At 39.6% G+C, this 22,699-nt stretch overlaps 1 protein-coding gene across 2 annotated transcripts; it reads left to right on the plus strand.

Moving 5' to 3' along the window:
- Positions 1 to 7,708: 7,708 nt before the first annotated feature.
- On the plus strand, positions 7,709 to 20,362 carry kif2c (kinesin family member 2C). 2 transcript variants are annotated; one of them, XM_036597659.1, is made up of 22 exons: positions 7,709 to 7,905; positions 9,218 to 9,312; positions 9,467 to 9,589; positions 10,883 to 10,931; positions 11,029 to 11,061; positions 11,398 to 11,529; positions 11,687 to 11,794; positions 12,110 to 12,207; positions 12,287 to 12,382; positions 15,363 to 15,417; positions 15,632 to 15,794; positions 16,445 to 16,535; positions 16,647 to 16,710; positions 16,800 to 16,891; positions 17,114 to 17,256; positions 17,530 to 17,734; positions 18,471 to 18,581; positions 18,980 to 19,047; positions 19,181 to 19,274; positions 19,460 to 19,534; positions 19,921 to 20,014; positions 20,100 to 20,362. In XM_036597659.1, exons 1-22 carry the CDS (start codon positions 7,845 to 7,847, stop codon positions 20,162 to 20,164), a joined length of 2,115 nt encoding a protein of 704 aa, XP_036453552.1. In that variant the 5' UTR covers positions 7,709 to 7,844; the 3' UTR covers positions 20,165 to 20,362. The 2 variants fall into 2 exon arrangements, with proteins under 2 accessions (XP_036453552.1, XP_036453553.1); XM_036597660.1 differs by lacking the exon at positions 11,029 to 11,061.
- The last annotated feature ends 2,337 nt before the right edge of the window (positions 20,363 to 22,699 follow it).

Below are 22,699 nucleotides of genomic sequence, written 5' to 3' on the forward strand. Positions count from 1 at the left end.
TCGCATCTGAACTGTGCCTGAGACAAGGATTGGAGCAGATCTTTATGTTCGACACCACATCCCACATCCCTAAACAGATAAACTAAAGAAACTTGCACTTATTGCACTTTGTTTTGGGGAAAAAAAAGTCCAGCCCATGTAAACATTAGCAACATTAGCAAGTGTCCTGAACACCGCAACCTGCAAAGATACACAACATAGTATTTCTACATTATAGTAAGCTAATCACGAAGCTACTGGGTTTTTTAAGCAAAAATCTGTGATGACAATCTCACTCAGTAAATAAATGTTTATCTTGGAGCTGAGCATTTTGATTGAGTGGCATTAACAGGCCCAAAGTGTGCCAAGAAAACATTCCCCACACCATTACACAAAGCAGGTCGGGTTCATGGATTTATGCTGTTGGAGCTAAATTCTGTCCCTACCATCTGTGTGCCTCAGCAGAAATCGAGATTCATCAGACCATGTTACATTGGCTGACAGAAGTGGAACCCAAAATGGTCTTCTGCTGTTGTAGCCCATCCGCCTCAAGGTTTGATGTGCTGCATTCTGAGATGCTTTTCTGCTCACCACAATTGTACAGAGTGATTAGCTGAGATACCACAATTTCCCTCAATTCTTTGTTGACATCTCTCATGATGTCTTATTTCTTTATTGCACAATTCTGAGCAAACTCCAGAGACTGTTGTGCATGTAAATCCCAGGAAATCTGCAGTTATAGAAATACTCAAACCAGTCCATCTGGCACCAACAATCATGCCACAGTCAAAATCATTGAGATCACAGTTTTTCCCCATCCTGATAATGTGAACATTACCTAAAGCTGCTGGCCTGTGTCTGCATGATTTTATGCTCTGCACTGCTGCCCCATGATTGGCTGATTAGAAAATTGCATTAAGGAGTAGGTGTACAGGTGTTCCTCCCTATCGGTGAATGTGTATGTACTGTGTATTATTTTGACACTTTTTCCCAAAAACCTAGCAGACAACAGGCTTTCCTAAACTTTTTCATTCTACTAGGACACACACCCACAAGTTCAGTGCAAATGTGTTGTGTCGATCATTATGCTTTCCGTGACAGCAGAGACGCTTTGGCACGCCATAAACCACCCTTCATGGAGAAACTATCAAATCATCGCAGCAACCATAATGAAATCCAGCAGAATGAAAGTCTGTGTGTGCATGCATGTGTGTGTGTGTTTCTGTCAGCACGCACTGTGTGTGTGTTCATGTGGCGTGTGTGTGAGAGAGAGGAGGAGTGGGTGGGTAATTATGTCGTATTGCATGCACGCTGTGGCTGCGGAGGTTAGGATGGGGATGATGTTGCCTTGTAATCAGAAGGCGCTCTGGCGTTTTAAGTTGCATCATTGTCAACTTGAAATAGGCAAGTGGAGAGGACAAGTGGTCGCAGAGCTGAGATCCCAAATAGCAAGATACTGTTACATGCAAGCCTCGGAATGAACTTTATGCTAGCTGCCTGCTGCTAACCTCAAATATGAATTGCTAAAGAATCTCTGCCTATGCTTGAAGAACTGATGAGCAGTTAACACTGTTAGAGTATCCAGTCCATACAGTCCATATATGGGAATTAAGCTGCAAAAACAGCCCATTTGGAATTCTCTGTTTTTGCAATGTCACAAAAACCAAAAACCAACACATTTACATGTACTGCAGTGTAGCTTTGCCCATTCAAAGTTTAAAGAGTGTTTCAGTCTGGACATCTTTCTGAATGAGGCACATTACATGGCAGCCAATCAGAGCAGAGATCATTTACATATATTGGTCTTAAAGGGCACAGTAACAAAAACAAACTGTTTAAATCTCATGGATATAGAGAGGTTGGAAAAAAGTCATATAAAAATTGGATTATGACTGTTCTTGGTACTTCAAACCACATAAATGTCATAAGTGTCATATATGACAGCTAGACAGTATTTAAAGCTTTCATCTTTGAGAAATGAAAAAATCCACAGGTGTTTCTGTCCATCCTTCCAGTATGAGAAGACAACTCAATGCTATGGGTCTAAAAGGATGTGTAGCTGTTGAGAAGCTATTACTGAGAAAAGGAACAAAACAACAAAAGAAGAAAATTTGCAATCAAACAAAGAAGCCGCTGGTGTTCTCAGAACAATGGACTGACCACCCCAGAGTCCAGATCTTAACATCGCTGAATGCATTTGGGACTACTTGGATCATGAAAAGCAGAAAATACAACCAACATCTAAGGCTGAACTTTGGAGGTGTGGAAAAATACCCCTGTAGATTTCTTTGAAAAATTAAAGCAATTAAAAGCTGTAATAAAATCAGCAGAGACACTAAATTTAGAAAAATACAAATACTATATTTAATTGTTGAGGCTTCTGTGCAATGTTCTGTTGAGTATATGTTTTCCTGAAACTGGAAGATGAATAACTTGTACTCAATGGCATTTTGACTGAGTGGCCAGCGATTTTATATCAGAGGTGTATATCAGTGTCATTGCCATATTGGTATCAGCTAGTACCTGTAAAACCACCATAGCACATTTGTTTAAATATGCGCACCACCAAAACAATATCTGACCAATGATAAATGGGGTAGAAAGTATTACAAAGTATCTGATATACACATTCCTTGTACAGTGAAAGTGGAACGCTGCAGAACAGATGAATATCAAAGACATATTACAAAGAAAAATTAGACAGAAGGCTTCAGAACAGACATCTGGTCGCCGAGATGAGATTTTTCATTTGTGAGGAGGAGCTCTCAGACACAAGAGACCCAGCAGACATTTGAAGTCATTTAGCAGGGACTGCACTGCACCATAATATTCTGTGCCGGAAGCAAGAGATGGATAAAATTATATGTTTACATGCCAGATCCCAGCTTACTGATGTATTTGCTTTTATCTGTCAGGGAGAACATAGTTTGATCAAAGACATACAGTATACTGCTCATCCACTAAGATAGTGCTGGTGGTAGAGATTAGTTGGTTTTTTTTTGTGAAATGGCTACAGATTACGAAAGAGCATTCTCATGTAGATATAAACAAATTAGTAATAAAAAGAGTATTGTTCAGTGTTTACTTTACTGCAAAGAAGCAAAAGTCACAGAGCACTCTGGAGTTATTTAAATTCCAGTCAAAACAAAAGTTTTTCATTTTTAAATGTCAGGAAAAAAGCAGAAAACATATATTTAACTAAAAATATATAATTACACAGACATCTCAACAACTATATCATACCAAATGTTTCAGTATATAGTGTGTCCACTCTTTGCTTGTATTATATCTTCAATTTTTCTGCAGGGATATTTTTCCACACCTGTAAAATTCCATCTTAGAACTTGGTTGCATTTTCTGCTTTTCACGAGCAAAGTTTTTCAAAAACACATTCACTGATTTTAAGGTCTGGACTGGGTTGGACAGTTTCTTGTTCTGAGAACACCAGCAGATTCTTTATTTGATTTGAATTTTTTATTCTTTTGTCATTTTCCTTTTCTCAGTAGTGGCTTCTTGACAGCTACACACCCTTTTAGACTCATAGTGTTGGGTTGTCCTCTCACAGTGGAAGGATGGACACAATCACCTGTGGATTTTTTTTGGCTCTAAAGCAAGAGTGGAGCTTGATTTTCTTCTGCCTCTCAAAGATAAACGCTTTGTTGGTCTACCAGGTCTTACATGGTTGATCTTTTAATTATTTTTTTGAACTCCAATTTTGGAAACTCATGTTTTTCAGTTATTTTCAAAATTTTTCTCTTACTTATGCAAATTTATTATCTTATATCTGATCTCCTCAGCTATATCTTAAAATGACTAACTTGTACTGCAAAATGCAAAATACTCTCTGGTATTTAGGTGGTCCCATGTTGGCCTGCTACTCCAGCATTGGCTGGCTGCTAACTCACTCGTAGAGCAAATATTTGGTTTAACAATTATTCTTTAGGAAAACTGAAGAAGTAAACTGAAGTTGACTTTGAGACATTCAGGGGGTCCAAAGGTTAATTAGGGATTCCTGGACCCCCCAGGTCCCCCTGTATTTCGCATCTCGCTTGTTTTCGCATTTTAGCTGTTCTAACAATACCACTGTTGATCAGATATTGTTTTGACTGGAAATTAAATAAATAAAAGTGGTACTTTTTGACAGTTCTTTTGCACAGTACCGCACATTGTAGGTCCACTTTACTGGTGTACAGCCCATCTGTTGATGCATAAATTGTATTAGTTATCCTCTAGCCCTTCATCACCGGTCATTTACTGTTGATCAGATATTGTTTGGGTCGTGGCTCATTCTCAACACAGTGACACTAACATGGTAGTGTGAGTGTGGAATGAGTGTATCAGATACAGTAGTGTTGCTAAGGTTTTTACACATCAGTGTCACTGCTAGGGTGAGAGTGATCCAACACCCAATGATATCCAGTTGATCAGCTCTGTGTTCAGAAACTGGCCTGTGATGAAAGGCTAGAGGATGGATAACACAAGTTGTGCATTAACAGATGGGCTACAGCAGTTATCACTAATCCTCTTCCTGGCTTCCTGCAGGCTTTAGTTCCAAGCTGCATCTAAAATGCTGCCTCCTTCTTACCTAACACTAGTGTATCTAATCGAAGACTTCTGAAGAAGTTAAGCTGGAGCAGGTAAGGCAGGTAAGGTTGTTGGAACTCCACTCCACTGGAAGGTAGATCTCCAGGACCTGGGTTTGTTGACCACTGGGCTACAGTCTCTAATTGTACCCCATGAAGGTGGAGCAACAAGGTAGGTGGTACTATTAAAGTGGCCGATGAATTTATATTAGGGTTGAATTTCAATCACTGCCATGTCGATAGCAGCTAGTAATTGCGTAAAACTATCATAAGACATTTCAATATTGGGTTTTAACCAATAAATGATAAAGTGATGGACACTGTATAAAAACTGTGTACTTTCCCCACAAATGCAACAAGTATCGGGTGCTGTCTTTTACATCTAAACTGCAAAAACATAAGTGTAGGCCATTTTTATAGAGCTGCCAGTTTTTTTAGCAAATGATCACCTACCAATAGCTAAACTCTCAAATCTGATCAGAGAAAGAAGAAAAACTAACAGCAGCATTTCAGTCTGCTAAACATAATAGTAACCTTCTAGTCCTTGGATCATTAGGAGTCTATCTGCAAAACAGATTTCAGAGTAAAACCAACAGTGTTATGTAAAATTATGTAAAAGTCACGTCAAGTGTGAAATACAGAATTGTGCCCACGACACTGACCACATCAGACACTGCATACAATGTTCTGGAGAAAGACTCTGTGATGTAATCACCTGTTCCCTAGACAACAAACGTCATTATACTGAACCAAAAGGCAGGCACATTTCTTTCACTTTAAGGCTGTTCTCTGTAAGACTGAGAACATAGGATCTATATATAGTACCCAGAGTAATACAGAACAGCTTTTCCATAGACATGAGTCAGCTGCCTGTGTTCTAGTGGAAGGTACCACATAGTGGCCATTTGTGTCACTGCAACCATAGAAAATTACATGTTATGCTTGATTTTGGTATTGTAGTCCTATACAGAAATTAGTATGGGATGGGTCTTAATGACTATATAAGTACACTGCTTCTACAACATGCTGTTCTTGTCGCAACACTACTTGCATCCTGCAGCCAAGGCCAACCATCACTTGACCCCTTCACTCTGGACACTTGGGATGGGGGGGTGGAGTCCACATTGATCAACAGTCAGTGTGCATCAGTTGTCTCCAGCTACCATTATGCCTCTTTATCCAAAATCGACATGATGCTGCTACTGAGATTCTCTGGAGTGCAGAACGTCTTGCTTGTGTGGTCACTCCCAGTGCACCAAACATCCGCCAGACTGTCTGGACATGAAAGCCTCTGCAGCCAACCTCCACTGGGATCCATGTCTGCCAGCCCCATGGTACAGTCCGTTTAATGATAATTAGCCTCTTGGTCCCTATATTTACAGTCATTGGTGGCTATCTCTGGTCCAGATTTATTTGAGGCCCTTTAGTTTACTCTGGAATATAAAGTGACCACAATCAACATATGTGGACAGTTAAACCTTTTTTCCCCTGTACATCATTTTTGCATTTTCTGACTCTGCTTCACCTACTTTTCTGTTGTTTTTCTAACAGAATGTCACTCCATTCACACGTGATCAATCTCAAAGTCAATGTCAAAGTCAGCTTTCTCATTTTTTCTCACCAAAGTTGTGTTGAGTGAGGAATGAAACATTCTTTCTGCAAGAAACAGTGTTACGTTTAACACATAAATACAATAAATACACCCAACAAACTATACAAAAACACTATAAAATAACCTAAACTATAGAATATGCAATAAAGTACATAACCAAGAAATACAGGTCAGTTGAGAGTACACAGTGCACATTAGGGTAAGAGAAAATAGTCTAGCAGGAATGAATGTTACTGTATATTACTGTCAGTGCACACTGATAATTAGAAATAGTTTTAGCAGCTTAACCACAGACACTGTCAAAACTACAGACAATGTATACAAGATATATGTGCATATAGTGAATGAAATATGATATCTCAATCTGAGAACGCACAAGACACAAGACTGAGATTGTAACAGTGAAATAAATAATAATAAGGCAGATTGTTTTACAGGCTCCCAGCACATTCACCACGTGTAAAACATGGCCAAACACATGCAAGAATGAAATGGCCAAACTGGTCTTACAGCACAGACGTCTGCAGTAGCTGGTATAGCTACAGTGCCCCCTACTGGACTTTTTTAAAAGAGAAAAAATAGCATTTAATCACACACATACTAACAAATAAAATGACGATGATGATGACTCTTCTTCTTATTATTATTATTTTCTATATTATTATTAGATTATTATAAGTATTATTACATTAGTAGTAGCATTAGTAATAGTACCCTGCTTAAAAAAAAAATCATAGAAACCGTTAGATGTTTCGGTTGGTTCCTGGTATCCAGTAGCCACCAATGGTATTTTGTGTTTAATTGAGGGGTTGATATCAATGTTTCCTATTGGGATCCAAAGGTGTCATACAGGAAATTAGTGGTCTTTAATGGTAAACTTTAAGCAAATTCTCATTAGAAAAATAATCAGCTAAAAAAATGTCTTCATTTAGCCAAACAGGCTTATTTCATTCACCCATTTCATTTGCGCATGTAAATCTAAATGAAATAAGAATCTGCTCACAGATAGATTATATGAATAAAGATAAAACCATGAAATAACCACGGTTTGTGTGAAAACATGACCTAAAATAAAAGTTTAACAAGCAGATGTGTTACCCTGAATGTTGTTGTATAGGTCAAAAAAAGCTAGACCTTTTGGGCGGTGTGACAGGGGGTGCATCCGAATAGTTTTCCTTTCCGATCTGCTGGCTTTGATTTCGCCTGATCTGGTAATCATGTAGATCCACATGTTACTTAGCTCTGTCTATTTGTTTAGTAAGGCCGTGGTTTACAGATCAGGCAAAATCAAGGCAAGCAGACAGGAAAGGAGGTTCATTCAGCTATTCCAGGTGTAGCCTCTGTTCTTTATGTCACAGACTGACAGAAACTCCGCTCTTCCCGTTCTTTTGAAAACTGCTCAGAAAACAAACTTTAACATGTACGTCAATTACTTTTTGCCCTTTTTTCCTTCCGCGCTGCTCTCATTGGATCGTTGCGATTCCTCCTCTTGCGTGTTTCCGATTAAATAAACAACTTCCGCTGACGCTTTTTGAACGCTTGGCGGTTGGGTGTCTGTGTGTTTTTCTTTTACATATACATCGCTTATTGAGCTCTTTTATACTGGCTAGTTTTAATAGCTAGCGGACTGAATTTCATTAAAAACGTGTGTTCGCTCCAGTTAATCTAAAATGGAACCAGCAGTAGCGAAGCTTCTCATTGGACTCGCCGTAAAAATTAGTCGCAGCGACGGTAAGAAATATCAGTTAGTTAAAGTCGCGTTGGTTAGACAGCCGTTTGAGTTAGCTAGCTAAATTAACTGTTTTTTGAGTTTCGTCATTCCAGAAACAAATTTAGGTTGCTGCTGGGTAAAAAAAAAACCCTTAGGACATTTCCATGCGCGTTTTCATGCCTGTTAATGCTAAGTTAGTCATGTTTTTTTTACTGTGTTTTGGTTTGAAATTCGGCACTGAGGAGTTTGAGTACGTTACGCTGCAGAAGAGTAAAGACAAGTAGCTAACGTCTCCACAATTGCAAAAGGGGTTCAGTAGTCACTGGTGACTTTACATACCGAACAGAACTGCATATTTGTATAATATACATTATTGTCATTGGGTATTTTCTGTGGTAAATGAAATTATCACCAACGTGTGGGTTGTCTAACATATGACCAGCAGATCGTGAACAGCTCACTTGTAGTAGGAGCATGCCTTCCATTTCAGCGGAAAACGGATTTGTTTAACTTTTATAGGTTAGCGTAGTTAGCTAACCGAAGCCTAAAAACTCAAGACGTTTTGTCTGTAAGCCAAAACGGGTATTTTCAACACACAGGGGAAGCCGGGGTTGATTGACACTTTTCATTTTGATTCCCTTATCTCACAAATAATTGTTATCATCTAAAACTAGATGTAACGAAAGTCAAGGGTGTCCTCCATAAATGAACTAGAGCATTGGGTCATGATGTCATTCGTTTGATAAAGGTTTTGAATACATGTGCATTTATGACATTAACAGCGTGCTTGGTTATCACAGTCCATGAATGGTTGGCTATACTATACTTACAATCAGAAGGTCAAAGATTTTACATATGAATACACATTGAAATACTTTAAATGAATTTGATGTATTCAAAATTATTTAATTCATATTCATATAGATTAAATTAATATATAATTCTTATCAAACAAAAAGGTTAAATTAAATAATTCTGGTGTACCAGAAATAACTGACAGCCAATCCATTTTGACAGCTGACCCCATTTTCCCCCTTTTTACTTTAGTTTAGAGATGGATAAGTCTCTTACTGTTCAGCAATTGATTTTTTTTTTTGAAATCTCAGCAGTAGATACCGTGCCTAACTAAGAGATACTAAGTGCCAAGTGCTGTTGCCCAAGCCCTGAGCAGCAGCTTTAAGTCAATGTGTCTTCATGTGTTTTTCCAGCTAGTGAGTTAATGCTTAACTGATTTATTGAGTTTAGTGGTAGTGTCAGCTGTCTAAAGTCATTGCTGATAATGTGACTTGTGTCACTCACATATTAATTTGTTGTGTTTCTATTTTTGTGAAGGGAGAGTGCACAGTGCAACTGTGAAAACAGTCAATTCTGCCAAGTCAACAGTGCATGTGGAATGGAGTGAGAAAGATATGACCAAAGGAAAAGAGGTTGGCAGTGCATCCTGTTAAGATGACATTTCAGTCCTGTTGGTTGTCAATCAGAAGCAACACTTCAAGACTTTATAGTGTTTTACAATAACTGCTGACAGTACATAAATGTGGTGTTCTTGTGGTCTTCGCATGTTTTGTCTGCATCCTCTAGATTGATCTGAGTGACATCTGTCAGCTCAATGCAGACCTAATCCAGTACCTGCAACCTCCAAGCCAAGCGGCATCTAGCTCTGCTCCAGGCCCTAACCCTGGACGCGCACCTAAAGCAGAGAAGGTGAGTTGTTGAATTCCTGAGATGTGTTAATTGTGGAATAGAATATGTACACTGACCAGCCACTTTTATTCACTTTGTGGTCCATCTGTTTCTCTGCATAATTTATTAACCGGTTTTCCCACTGTATTTCAGTGGTCGGGACCCCCACAGGACCACAGAGCAGATATTATTTGGGTGGTGGATCATTCTCAGCACTGCAGTGACAGTGTAGTGGTGGTGGTGTGTTAGTGTGTATTGCGCTGGTATGGGTAGATCAGACACAGCAGTGTTTTTGGTGTCCATTTACTGTGCACATTAGTCTACATACCTACCTTGTTGGTCCACCTTCCAAGCATAATTATAGAGACAGTAGCTCATCTGTTGCTGCACTGTCATCTTCTAGTTTTTCATCAGTAGTCATGAGACAAGGCCTACGGGACACTGTTAGCTGGATATTTTGGTTAACGGACTATTCTCAGTCCAGGAGTCACACTGAGGTGTTTAAAAATTATATTCTAAACTGTCTGATCCACTTGTGCCGGCGCATCTAACACACCACCACCACATCAGTGTCACTGCAGTAATAGTTGTTGTCTTTGACTGATCGTGTAATTTAATGTGTACACTCTGTTAAAGCCATTATCAGCAACTACTTCTCTGATTGTGGCTGAGAATGATCCACCACCCAAATAATCCCTGTGCTGTTGTGGTCCTTTGGGGTCATGACCAGGGTAAGTAGAACAGGGTAAGAGGGGGTTACCGAAGTATGCAGAGAAACAGATGGACTACAGTCTATAATTGTAGAACTACAAAGAGCACCTATATGATAAGTGGAGCCGAGAAAATGGATAATGAGTGTAGAAACAACGAGGTGTACTTAATAAAGTGACCAGTTGGTGTGGTCAGCATCACAAAAAAAACATAGTCAAGAGGCAAAAATCCAAGTTCAACGTGTTTGGTCCCAAACAATGCCCCCAAATTAGCATTTATGATGTTAGGATGACTGCGGTTATTTGAAACGATTGCAGCCAGCTTAAATAACTGCAGTCATTTTTCCACAGTCATTGGATTTCACAGTCGTATTATGCCGTAATAAACAGTGTTAATTGGTTGCGTTTCACAAAAGCAACTAAATGTAAATAAAAGAAAGCAGTAAATGCAATTATTTATATGGCACGTAATTGTTAGCTAAAATTTTATGTTTTGGGTGCCATTACTTTAAAACACAGTTTTAAGTTCAAATTTTAAATGTAAAGATTCAGCACTCGACATCATGTAACTTTGACCCATTCTAACTTAATCTTTGTCTTTTAGAAATCAGAGCTTCCTTCAAAGACGTCAAAGATACCAGCTCCTTCAGAGCGTAAGTGACATTCTGCTTTGATTATTTGCCAGGTATTTGTTCAGACAGAATAATTATGTACAACTTAATAATGTTAACATGTGTTTCCCATTTGAAGCTGCCCCTCCCGTCGGTCCTTCTGAGGAACCAGGTGCATACAGTGCATTTTTATTGATGTTTGACCCATGCACTCTCACTGATGGGGCTTTAAAAATCCTAATTCAAATCATTACGCTTTTTGTTGGTACACTATGCCCACTCTCTTCCACACCCTTGCTTGTCACAGAGTTAACTGCTTATGAATGTCTATGTTCTTCCTAACCTTCTGTAGTGAAAATCATGTCCAGAGATTGATTTGACTTCAGTCCTAAGCATGGTGATCCAAATGCAGTGTGCTATTAATAGTCATAGGCTTCATAGATATGCACCCTGAATTTATTTAGCTGAAATGTTTGCTTTGCACTAAGTCCTTTATCTTGGCCTACAGTTCCCAGAAGGATGACCACACGGCAGACATGTCTATTTCGTCCACCTGCTGCTCCATCTGCTAGCTCTGCGGTAGCTGCTGAAGAGGCTACCAGCCAGGAAGTACCCTCGTCTACCATTCCCAGACCCTCAGGTTAGTACAGTGACTGTGTTAGGACTTTATCCATCTTTAAAACGGGCATGCACCAATATAGAGTTTCTGAGTCAATACCAACAGGGTGAAAAAAGGCTTAACGGAGGGTCTTGTTAAATCTCTGAAGTCTTATAATTGTTTCCGCTTGATATGCCAGGATTATCAAGTTATCAGAGGAGGCAGGCTGCTAAACCACCATCTCCACTGCTGCCTACCATTGAAGCAGTGTCTGAGAGTGAGGCCTCAAAATGTGCCCCTGTGGCAAGTAAGTTAAAAGTGCACTGTGCATTCACTTTGCTCACATTTACATTTACTGCACATTTAGTTAGTTGTTGCTGGGAGCAGATTTCCTTTGTTTTTAAGTACATACTTGAATACTACAAATACATTAGCTGCTATAAAATAAATAGTAGGCCAAATTTACATTCAAAACTTTGTGTGCTAGTGTAAACTCAAGTTCTGCAGAAAAAGGTCTACCTGGAAAGTCAAGGAATTGTACACTTAAGTGGAATTGCCATATTTTCTATGGTAATGCATTATTGATGCATTCATAATACCTGTCTGTTCACTTACTTGTCAGATACACGTCTTTCACGAGTCCCAGAAGCGAATAAAACAGCAAACAAAAGGTTGTCCATTTCAAATAAAAACCCTGAAACTCAGACCAAGAAAGGAAAGGTATGTGGTACATTGAAGAGTTGTATGATTTATGGAAAGCAATGATATTTACTTACTTCACTGTTTTTGTCTTTATTAGTATGGAGATATGAACCGACCAAACAAGCAGTTTTACCAGATGATTGAAGAGTACCGGGAGACTGTGGAGACAGTTCCATTGTCTTTGACTGATCCTGTAAGTTAGTGCATACATTCTGTTAAAGCCATACTTCTCCCTTTAGGACATAGGGAGCCGCTGCTTCTCCTTATACTGTCACCATCCACTTAGGTGATATTAGAAATAAGCTTTGGTAGCACTCATTGAGCACTTCTAGGTTCACTGTATAGGTCTGCAATTATTGACTGTAACTCATCTGTTGTCATGCATTACTTAAGCAATAGAACACGAAAGGCCGTGTGTTATCGCAAATAACATCACGGCTGTGATTTGGTCGCAGATCATCACAGCCGTGATGTTATTCGCGATAACACACGGCCTCGAATGTTCTATTGCTTTTATACAACAGTTAAATAAATAAAGTAAGAAAATAAATAAATTGGGCTGTGAACATGGCGTTTAATGTGTTTTAATGTTAGCAGTTCCTTCCGCCAAATATTAGCTCCTTAACAAGCAGCTTGTTGCTACATCAGAGTAACAAGCTCCGCTCACTCACTGCACAGCCAGCAGTTCGTTCTCCAGCTCCTTACACCAAATTCCGAAACTGTCATTACCACTGAGCAAGCTTTTCAGTCAGCAGCTGTGACAGAAGAACAGCTAAACAACCTGGAATTGGCCAGAAATTAACCGAATACCATTGGCCAAACATGTAGTCTCCTCTTCGGAGTCTGACCAAATCGCACTGAGCCGTAAAACTGCAGCAATATCAAGTGTTGCTCAGTTTTGTCAATTTTTGCTAGATCAATATTAATCTTGTTTTGTTCCAGCCAGTCTGTAAAGCATCTTACAGCCCATTTCGTTTGGCAAATGGTATTCGGTTCATTTCTGGCTAATTCCAGGTTGTTTAGGTGTTCCTCTTTCTGTCACAGCTGCCGACTGAAAAGCTTACTCAATGGTAATAAGAGTTTCGGAATTTAGTATAGTCTCGTCTTCAGAGTCTAACCAAATCGGCTGTAGGTCAGATTTGATCTTAAAAGTGTGCATTTTCTGCTCCCGAGTGGTGCAACTGTCTAAGCGTTGCCCCTATCATCAGGAGATCGAGAGTTCGACCCTTGGTGATGTTACAGCCATCCTTCCTCGCTTTCCTGCGAGCGTGTTCAGCTGTCCAGTGACGTTGCGTGAGCGGCAGTTCGAAAAGATGCGGTGGCTGGCTTCACAGGTCTCGAAGGAAGCCTGTACTAGCCTTCGCCCTCCTAGCATTGATAGTATTGTGTGACTGGGGGAGTCCTAACTAGCGGGTGGATTTGGAGAGTACTAAACTGGGGAGAAAACTGGGTAAAAATTAAAAAAAACAAACACAAAAAAGTATCCATTTTCTGTTTGTGCTCAAGATAAGAAGTGAAAACGTTCAAACGGCTTGAGCGTCTCCTACAGCTGTCAAAATCGTTGCTTAGCAGCGCTGTCTCAGCAGAGTGATACAGTGTTTGTGAAAAAACCGTGGTGTTATGTGATGTAACACTTCTCAACTGATCAGCTTGCGTGGCTGGAACTAACTGTTGTATAAGTGTTAATAACCCTCTACCTCATTCATCAGTATCCAGGAACCAGGCTACTGACCAAATATTGTTTGGTGGCAGATCATTCTAAGCACAGCTGTGATATTCATGATAGTGTTGTGGTTGTGTGGTACTGGTATGACTATATAAGGCAGAGCAGTGTTGCTGGAGTTTATACACACGTTTGTGTCACTGCTTGGTTTAGAGCAGTCCACCACCCAAAAATATCCGGTCAAGAGCGGCTCTGTGGTAACTGGAATGGAATAAATGGAAACTGGCCATTGATGACTGGCTTGATGATTGGCTGTATCTTTATTAAAGCCACAAAAAGCTGGTATTGTTAATATATTAAAAATTAAAACAATAAGTAATTACAACTGGTCCACATCACCTTATCTTGGAGGGCAACAAACCGTGCTGCTTTCCACATGGCCATTGAAGCTAAAAGAATTCAGATGTCTCACCCTCTCCCACAATATGGAAAAACTCCAAAAGTTGCAATAAGAGGCTGATATACTAGCCTGAGTCTGATGATTGTTTGCCAGACCGGTGTGAAACATTGATTAAATGGAAGCACATGTGTTCCATCAGACAGATGAGTAAACACACTATAAATATTATTGTTTTTAAGGGTAACTTTGAGAAGGAGCATTCGAGTACTCTTTCAGAAATATCATTCGGTACTCAAAGCCTGTAAAATACTGTCAACCCTAATAAGCTCAGAATTAAGTGGCTGTGACGCTGTTTCAGCAAGTCCTGAATGCACCTTTTAATTGGCAGCAGTTGGTTTAGTAAAAGAATTTTGTTTACATTAGATACAGTGAGTTCATAATTTTTGAATGATGCTTATTTGGAGTTTTTTTTTGTCATTTATTCTTCCGTCAGAATTTTTTCTTCTTAAGTCCTCATCATTTTTCAGCTAGGAAATTATTATTAATTCAGTATTTTTGATTAAATGTTTGTAGCTAAGGGCAGCACGGTGGCGCAGTGGGTAGCGCTGTCGCCTCACAGCAAGAAGGGCCTGGGTTCGATTCCCGGCCGGGTGACCTGGGTCATTTCTGAGTGGAGTTTGCCTGTTCTCCCCGTGTCTGCGTGGGTTTCCTCCGGGTACTCCGGTTTCCTCCCACAGTCCAAAAACATGCAGTCAGGCCAATTGGACAAGCTAAATGGCCCCTAGGTGTGAGTGAGTGTGTGACTGTATATGTCTGTCTGTCTGCCCTGCGATGGACTGGCGACCTGTCCAGGGTGTATCCTGCCTTCCGCCCAATGACAGCTGGGATAGGCTCCAGCACCCCACCGCGACCCAGAAGGATAAGCGGTTTAGATGATGGATGGATATTTGTAGCTAATGTGTATGTCATGTTATGCATATATGTATTGTTGAGTGGAACATGCTCAGTGTATGTAATAGATATTATGTTTGATCTGAAATTCATGATTGACTTTTCAACAATATGCATGCATCATAAACCCTAGACATTTATATACCTGTTTTTGTTAAGGTTGAGCTTCACAGAATTTGTGTATGCGTGCGCAAGCGGCCTCTAAATAAAAAAGGTAAGAGGCTAATATAACCAAGATTAACTGAACATTTTTTTAAAAGTCATTAATCTGTTAAAAAATCACTTTTAAAATGAAGTTTATTTAATGCTAGTAATTACCAGTGTAACTTTACACTTACCTTTCTGAGGTTTTTTGTTTTGTTTTTTTTTTAAATAAAATGGAGTTATTTTGTTCCTCCACCTTTCTTAATTGGATATCTATTGTTCAGAGATAGCTAAGAAAGAGATTGATGTGGTGACTATCCCTGGAAATGGAGTCCTTCTGTTTCATGAGCCCAAGCAGAAGGTGGACCTCACAAAGTACCTCGACAACCAGCTTTTCCATTTTGATTACTCATTTGACGAAAATGCCACCAATGACTTGGTTTACAGGTAACGTAGTGTTTTGTGTGTAATGAATTTAAGAATTTAAGGACACATTCAGTATGGTTTTCCAGTTCCAAAACTGAAAGGGCTGCTGTGTGGCACAGTTTTCTTTTTTCTAAATCTCTACAGTAGCTGACTATCAAGCCCTTGGTCACTACACTGAGATGCATAATGCATGCTTTAACTTTTTAGGAGTGAAACTAGATGATCCTTTTGATGCAGTGTGTGTAATTCTAATATTAACCAAGCTCAATTGTGAGCTTATAGGTCTGGGTCTTTTTCTGTGGGGGTGAGGGAGGTTGCCTGTATCTTTATTTACAAAGTCTTCTTTAGATGAAATGCATGTGAATTTAAATTATTGAAAGGCTGCATTGCAATTTATACCAGTGCTGTAGTCTGACCGAATCCACTAAATAAGGTGATGCTCAAGTGTATTTTGCAGCAACAATGAATATGTATGGTGTATAAGTAGAGTACCCTGATGTTTTTGAAATCACATCAAGCTTCTCTTGTTTCTGACATCAGCCAGTTGTAGCTATTCCTAACTGAGGTTTTGGCTGTAAACAAAGCCCATATTCTACTCACACTCTGCTGGACTTGGTATTTCCTTTGATCTTTCTGGTGTGTTATGGTGTTTTATTGCTTTGTTTTTCCAGGTTCACTGCCAGACCTCTGGTCAGGACCATTTTTGAGGGTGGTAGGGCGACATGTTTTGCATATGGACAAACCGGGAGTGGAAAGACACATGTATGTATAGTGTTGCGTTGAAAAAGTGTTGTACTGTGATGTATGCTAGAGAATTTAGTTTGTTGTTGTTGTTGTTGTTGTTGTACAACTTTTTCCCTCCTGCCTCAATAGACAATGGGTGGTGACTTCTCTGGCAAAGCCCAGAACAGCTCTAAAGGAATATATGCTTTGGCAGGTAATTTGTTGCTGTTTATATGTCCTAATTTTTTGTCATGTATTTGTTTTACACCAAACTGACTTTAAAGTTGTCTGTATACCTCACAGCACAGGATGTATTCACCCTACTGCAACAGAGGAGATACGCTGAAATGGATCTGTGCCCCTATGTGACCTTTTTTGAGATCTACAATGGCAAGGTTTGTGTCAGGCTAGGTGAAAGACTTAATTTTATATTTCTTTAAACAATCAAAATAAGTTACAGGTTAATTACTTTGTGTGTAGGTAATGGAATGCTGTGGCACTTAGCAACCACATCAGTCTTAGAACATACTAATTCATAGACAGAGTTAAGACATGCTAAGCTGGATCTGAACATGAACAAATACAAAGAAATTGAGTTGTATGTGCATGTTTTGCAGGTTTTTGACTTGCTGAATAAGAAAGCCAAGCTGCGTGTTCTAGAGGATGAAAACCAGCAGGTCCAGGTTGTGGGCTTGCAGGAAATGCCTGTCTCCTCTGTAGATGATGTCATAAAAATGATTGAAAAGGGCAGTGCATGCAGGTACAATTTTTTTTATTATTATTATTTTATTTAATGCCGTCGACTCACTAGTGGCCATCTAGGTATTTATTTGTTTTACTTTTTAGAAACCCTTCAATTCTCTTGATTCATTATGGTAAGACCTAAGTTGTGAGATTAGGTGGCAGGGTCCAAGGATGTGACTGTCTAAACAATCTGGCCCCTAATCGATCACTTGATGTATGTAAGTGGAATATAAACTTTGCCTTCATCTGGATTTAAATGCTTCCCTCATCCTCTCTTCCAATGTCTTAGAACATCTGGCCAGACATTTGCCAATGCCAACTCGTCCCGGTCCCATGCAGTCCTGCAGGTGATCCTGAGGCGTCGTAAGCAGCTTTATGGGAAGTTCTCTCTGGTGGACTTAGCAGGGAATGAGAGGGGCACGGATGTCAGCAGCAACGATCGGCAGACCATGGTGGAGACAGCAGAGATAAACCGCAGCCTCCTGGCACTGAAGGTACTGTAACTCCTTTCAACATCTCTTTTCATGTAAGAATGTTCACAATCAACCTTCCGTGTTAGTACCGTATTTACCTTTGACTGTAGGTAGTTATTATGCCTGTTGGGACAAAACATTCTATCTCAATTTTGGTGGTGGTGACACTTTTATTAATTGATTTATTTATTTACTGACTTATTTTGCTTAATATTACTTTGCATAAAATTCCAGCTGGCCTTTACAATGTATGAACATTTCAGAAATGGACAAACAGGAATAAAATTACTTGAAATAAAATCCCATTTTGGGGATTGAAGGTTTTGTTTCAACAGTGCTGTCAAAGAGGTTATTGTAACTGTACTGCAGAATCCAATATTCTTACTTGATACTGGATGTTTCTTTGTTTATTGGCCTTGACAATGTATGAATATTTCATGACAAATGGGCCAACAGGAATAGTACAAAATTACTTGAAATAAAAACTTCTCCTCTAAATGTACCATTTTGGAGATGGAAGGTTTTGTTTCAACTGCAGTGTCAGAGAGGTTAATGTAACTGTACTGCAAAATCCAGTATTGTTGCCTGATATTAGATGTTTAAGTTTTTTTGTAACATGACATCACTATAATGATAAATTTGTTTGTAATGTTTTTGACTTAGTATCAGCTTGCAGTAATGCGAATAAACAACTTTTGTTAATCTTGGGAATGCCTGTGTGTGTGTGGTTTTGGTGATGGTATGTCTGAATTCCCAGGAGTGTATCCGATCGCTGGGACAGAACAGTGAGCACATACCCTTCAGGATGAGTAAGCTCACCCAGGTGCTCAGAGACTCCTTCATTGGCGAGAACTCCAGAACGTGCATGGTAATTAGAGTGGGCTGGTATGAAAGAAAAGACTTTCTTAGAGTAACATATGCTCTAAAGCAGAGTTTTTTTGGTTGTTGTTGTTGTTGTTGTTGTTGTTGTTTAAATCCAGTCCTCCGGGCCTCACATGGTCCACATTTTTGTTCATTCCTGACTCCAACACATAGGGATGGAGCAAAAATCTGGACAGTAAGAGGGTCCTGAGGACAGGCTTACTGCTATAAAGGCATGAGATTAGAACATTACTTGCACTGTTAGAAGGAAATGTTTTTTAGCTGAAGGACCACAATAAGTATTCACTACTTTTGTCACTATTTTCAATAGCTTCTGTGGCAGTCATTTTGTATGTTTTTAAAGTGTAAAGGCACAAATTACCTTTCAAATGTTGTACCTTTCAGATTGCCATGATCTCACCTGGTATGAGCTCTTGTGATTACACGCTGAATACACTACGTTATGCAGATAGGTACACATCCACTTTCTTTAGAAAGCATATTAGATGGCTTTATCCTACTTTTACACTTTATGCTACATTGTTTTGGTGCCCCCTCTAGTGGCTAGAATTTGGCTTTACACTCTTCCCTTTTTGTGTTTGGTAGGGTGAAAGAGCTGAATGGAGTGTCTAAGGGAGTTGAAAAAGAGAACACTAAAGTAACAGAGGAGTCAGAGGAGGGCAGCAGCTCTTTAGAGGAGGTAAGTGTAGCGTGGACCATACAGCTGTGCATATTTTCAGCTAAGGCTACCAATGCATAGTTTTCATTGAGACGTTTCACCCATACTGCTGAAAATGAGCCTTCTGTGTTTATAGATCATTTGGACAGTTGTGAATTTTTTTGAAAATATACTGGAAGACTTCAGTCAAGCTCAATTTGTTTCAGGAGTCTATTCATGCAGAACTTGAAGCAATGACCCACATCTCTGAGGTGGAGGAGAGGTTCTATGAAGACCTGCAGGTGTGTAGTTCTTGACTCCTCCTTGCTCAAATAAAGGCAAAGTTATACTTTAACTACACATACAAAAATCAATAATTATTTATAAATTTATCTTAATGTCTCTTCTATACAATAATTTTTGTGTGAATAATGAATTGTTATTTTCAGTTGACGGTTACTTATTGTGATTGGTTAACAGCTGTATATATTGTAGTTTCTCTTTGAAAATAAAGTTCAAACTTGCTGCACAGGGACAATTGTCCATCTGCTATGTTGAACCATGCTTATGTGATTTTCCCCCCCATCAGAAATAAGTGAACTTCCATTTTAAGTAACATTCACCCTTAAAAGGAAAAGCCCACCAACAAACACAAGTGTCTCTTTATATGTGCCAATTTCTTTTGCAGGGCGCAAGTGAAATTGCCAGAGCAATGGAACATGCATCATACGACATAGTAAATGGTCTCCCAGAAATTGATGCATATATGGAGAAACTGCAAGGTATGAACTTTCTTTATTTCTGATAGAAATCCCTGATGCTGGCAAAAGCAATGTGCGTCTAAAAAAAATGTTTTCTCTGATGTAGGATCCTACCAGGCTCTGCGATCAGCTATCGAGGCACTGAGGGCCAGGTCTTCCAGTCTGGCATGACGTGCAAATGAAGTGAGAATGTAACCAAATTATGTAGTTTGGTTTTTTGGAGGTGTGTCTAACACATTTCTCTGTTATAACCCCTTCCCTAGTCTAAAATAAATTCTAAATGTTGTTTGTTCAGATTATGTTTGTACTGACTTGTCGTTTTGTAAACCTTTTTATTCCCTGAATAAATGTTTACTTCTGACAGTTCGAGTCTGCTGTTATGGTTGTGTTCAGTTCAACTGAACTGTACATGGATTTTCATAGTAAACCTCATCTTTACAAAGCTGCATCAGAGAGCTTGCTTTCACCTTGCTTTGATGTATTTAATGTCTGGATTGTAATCTAGATGCACTTTTGCCAGATTCCACTTACACTTTTTAATAAAGGTACCCCTAGTGTGATCAGATAAGATGCGATTTTACTTACTTGGTTAAATCACACATAAATGTAGACATTGTTTTCAGTTTACTTTTCCAACTGTTATGATACAAATGTACAGGCTAGGCTCTGGTGCTTTCATTGGTCCAGAGTGCAAGAAAGAACCTGGTTTGTGGATATCTTTGACCTTGCAGATCTTACATCTCGCATTTCCTTGTTTATTCTTTTGCCCGCTAGCCAGCTCTCTGCAGGCACATTTTTGCTTATGTAACTATATGCAGATATGGAAAATGCATTCCTTTTACACTTACCTTCAAAGTGACCGAGATCTGTCTTTAACCACCTCAGAATGTGTTGTTGGTTTGAAGATTCACCACCAACTTCTCTGAGGAAGATGAGTGAGCCCAGCTACGATGATGGTGTCTCCACACACCTTTCTTCATACTTGTTACAGATGTAAGTAAGCTCTTCTCATGTGTGCGGTCAGACTCAGCAGTTATAGTGGACTGACTGATGTGACAGAATCTGCTGTTGCACAGACAGAAGGTGCATTCCAATCACCCTCGTAGTTTCCTTCAGTGTACTGCACAGGGTATTCAGACATTTTAAGGGTGATTCCAAACCGTAGAGAGTGAAAAAGTTCCATTGGAAGGAAACTTCAAACAGCACAGGGAGTAGTGAACAGCGGATTATCACTTAACAGGAAGCTGCAGTACTGAGGGTGGGGGTGGTGGGAGAGGGAGATAAAATATTGTAGCGGCCGCTGGGGGGCGTGACAGGCGTGGTGACATTACCAGCGCCAGGAGGGCGAGGTTGAGTGATGCGGAGAGACCGGGCACCATCCTATTAACCCAGGGAGCGAGGCTAATTGTGCTCTCTTGGACTCCCGGCTGTAGCATCACCAGGGAGCAAACTCGCCCACGCTTAGACGGTTTCGCCACTCGGGAACCCCATGATTATTGACTGAAATGATAAGATTCAGCCAGAATTTCTCCCCTTTCAGTGTGGACTGGGTGGTCCTAATCTTATGGAGTCCCTAAGGAACCACGGAAAAAAGCAATGATATTGCGTTCCCTTACTAAATGTTTGCGCTCACTCGCAGACATTACCTCGTGTTTTTGCCTTCCCTTGCCGTGGTTTTTGCATAGAAACGCAAAACTTATATGAGAGAATGCAAAAAATGCAAGGAAACGCACAATGTTTATGAGGGAATAAAAACGTTATGCAGGGGAATGCAATACCGTTGATTTTTTTTATTTTATTTATTTAATTTTTTTTGGGCACTTTAGGGGCTCCATACAATTTTGAGCAAAGCTCTTCTAAGCTTTACCTTTAACAATCATAAGGCCGATGTGGCGTGTCCTGCCCACACAGCTTCACTGCATTCTTCAGTTTCTTTGAGTCTGTGCAACCTAGCGAAAGCTAACCTAGCCAGCATGCCCAAGCTCCCAAACTAGCTTTTATTCTATCTGCCTGTCACCCATTCGTTCATTCAGCCAACTGGCCATGCCAGCTTTCCATCCGTGTGCATTCCCTAGATGTACATCCAGCAGAAAAGTGAACTTTCTGTAAGGCATCACCACATAAAAAGCTGGATTATGTTATGGATAACAGTGAGTAATAGATAATCAAGAATGATCATGGACAGGACGGTATAGTCTACATCTCTGCATGTATACGTAAAACCTGGTTCACTTATTTCTCTCTGCTCACACTATTGTGTTCAGTTCTGCTTGAGTGATGTAGGCTGACAGACATCACTAGGTTCAACACTATCAGCTGTATCCATTAGCATATTAGGCCTTGCCCAAACAGTTCGTAGACAAGTCTGATTAGTTAATTTAAGCAGTTTACATTAAATATATCTTGTTTTTTTTTTATTCAAACTTTACTAGATGTTTTTAATGTAACACTCATTTTTACCAAATTTTTTTTAATGTCAGTCTGTGTTTCCTGGGACTGTAAGATATAAGAGGAATGCTTCATTTACCACTGTATTATTCACTCCATGTCTCTAAGTGCATAGAAAATAAACCTTTGTTGGTGCAGGGGATTCAGGGCATTAAAGCCTTACTTTTCTAAAGGTCATTGAAATGCCAAAATGTTCTCAGATAAGGTTATTTAGAGAAAAGAAATCCTAATCTGAAACTATACTGATCAAGTTCACTT

The sequence above is a fragment of the Colossoma macropomum genome, unplaced genomic scaffold, assembly GCF_904425465.1.
Source record: "Colossoma macropomum unplaced genomic scaffold, Colossoma_macropomum, whole genome shotgun sequence".
Classification (NCBI taxonomy): Eukaryota; Metazoa; Chordata; class Actinopteri; order Characiformes; family Serrasalmidae; genus Colossoma; species Colossoma macropomum.

Bases quoted from the DNA above. Each gene is read 5' to 3' on its own strand.
- kif2c (XM_036597659.1), top strand. From the start codon at position 7,845: ATGGAACCAGCAGTAGCGAAGCTTCTCATTGGACTCGCCGTAAAAATT. The intron at 9,590-10,882 runs GTGAGTTGTTGA...TTTGTCTTTTAG, and splicing joins GCGCACCTAAAGCAGAGAAG to AAATCAGAGCTTCCTTCAAA. The intron at 20,015-20,099 runs GTATGAACTTTC...TCTCTGATGTAG, and splicing joins ATATATGGAGAAACTGCAAG to GATCCTACCAGGCTCTGCGA.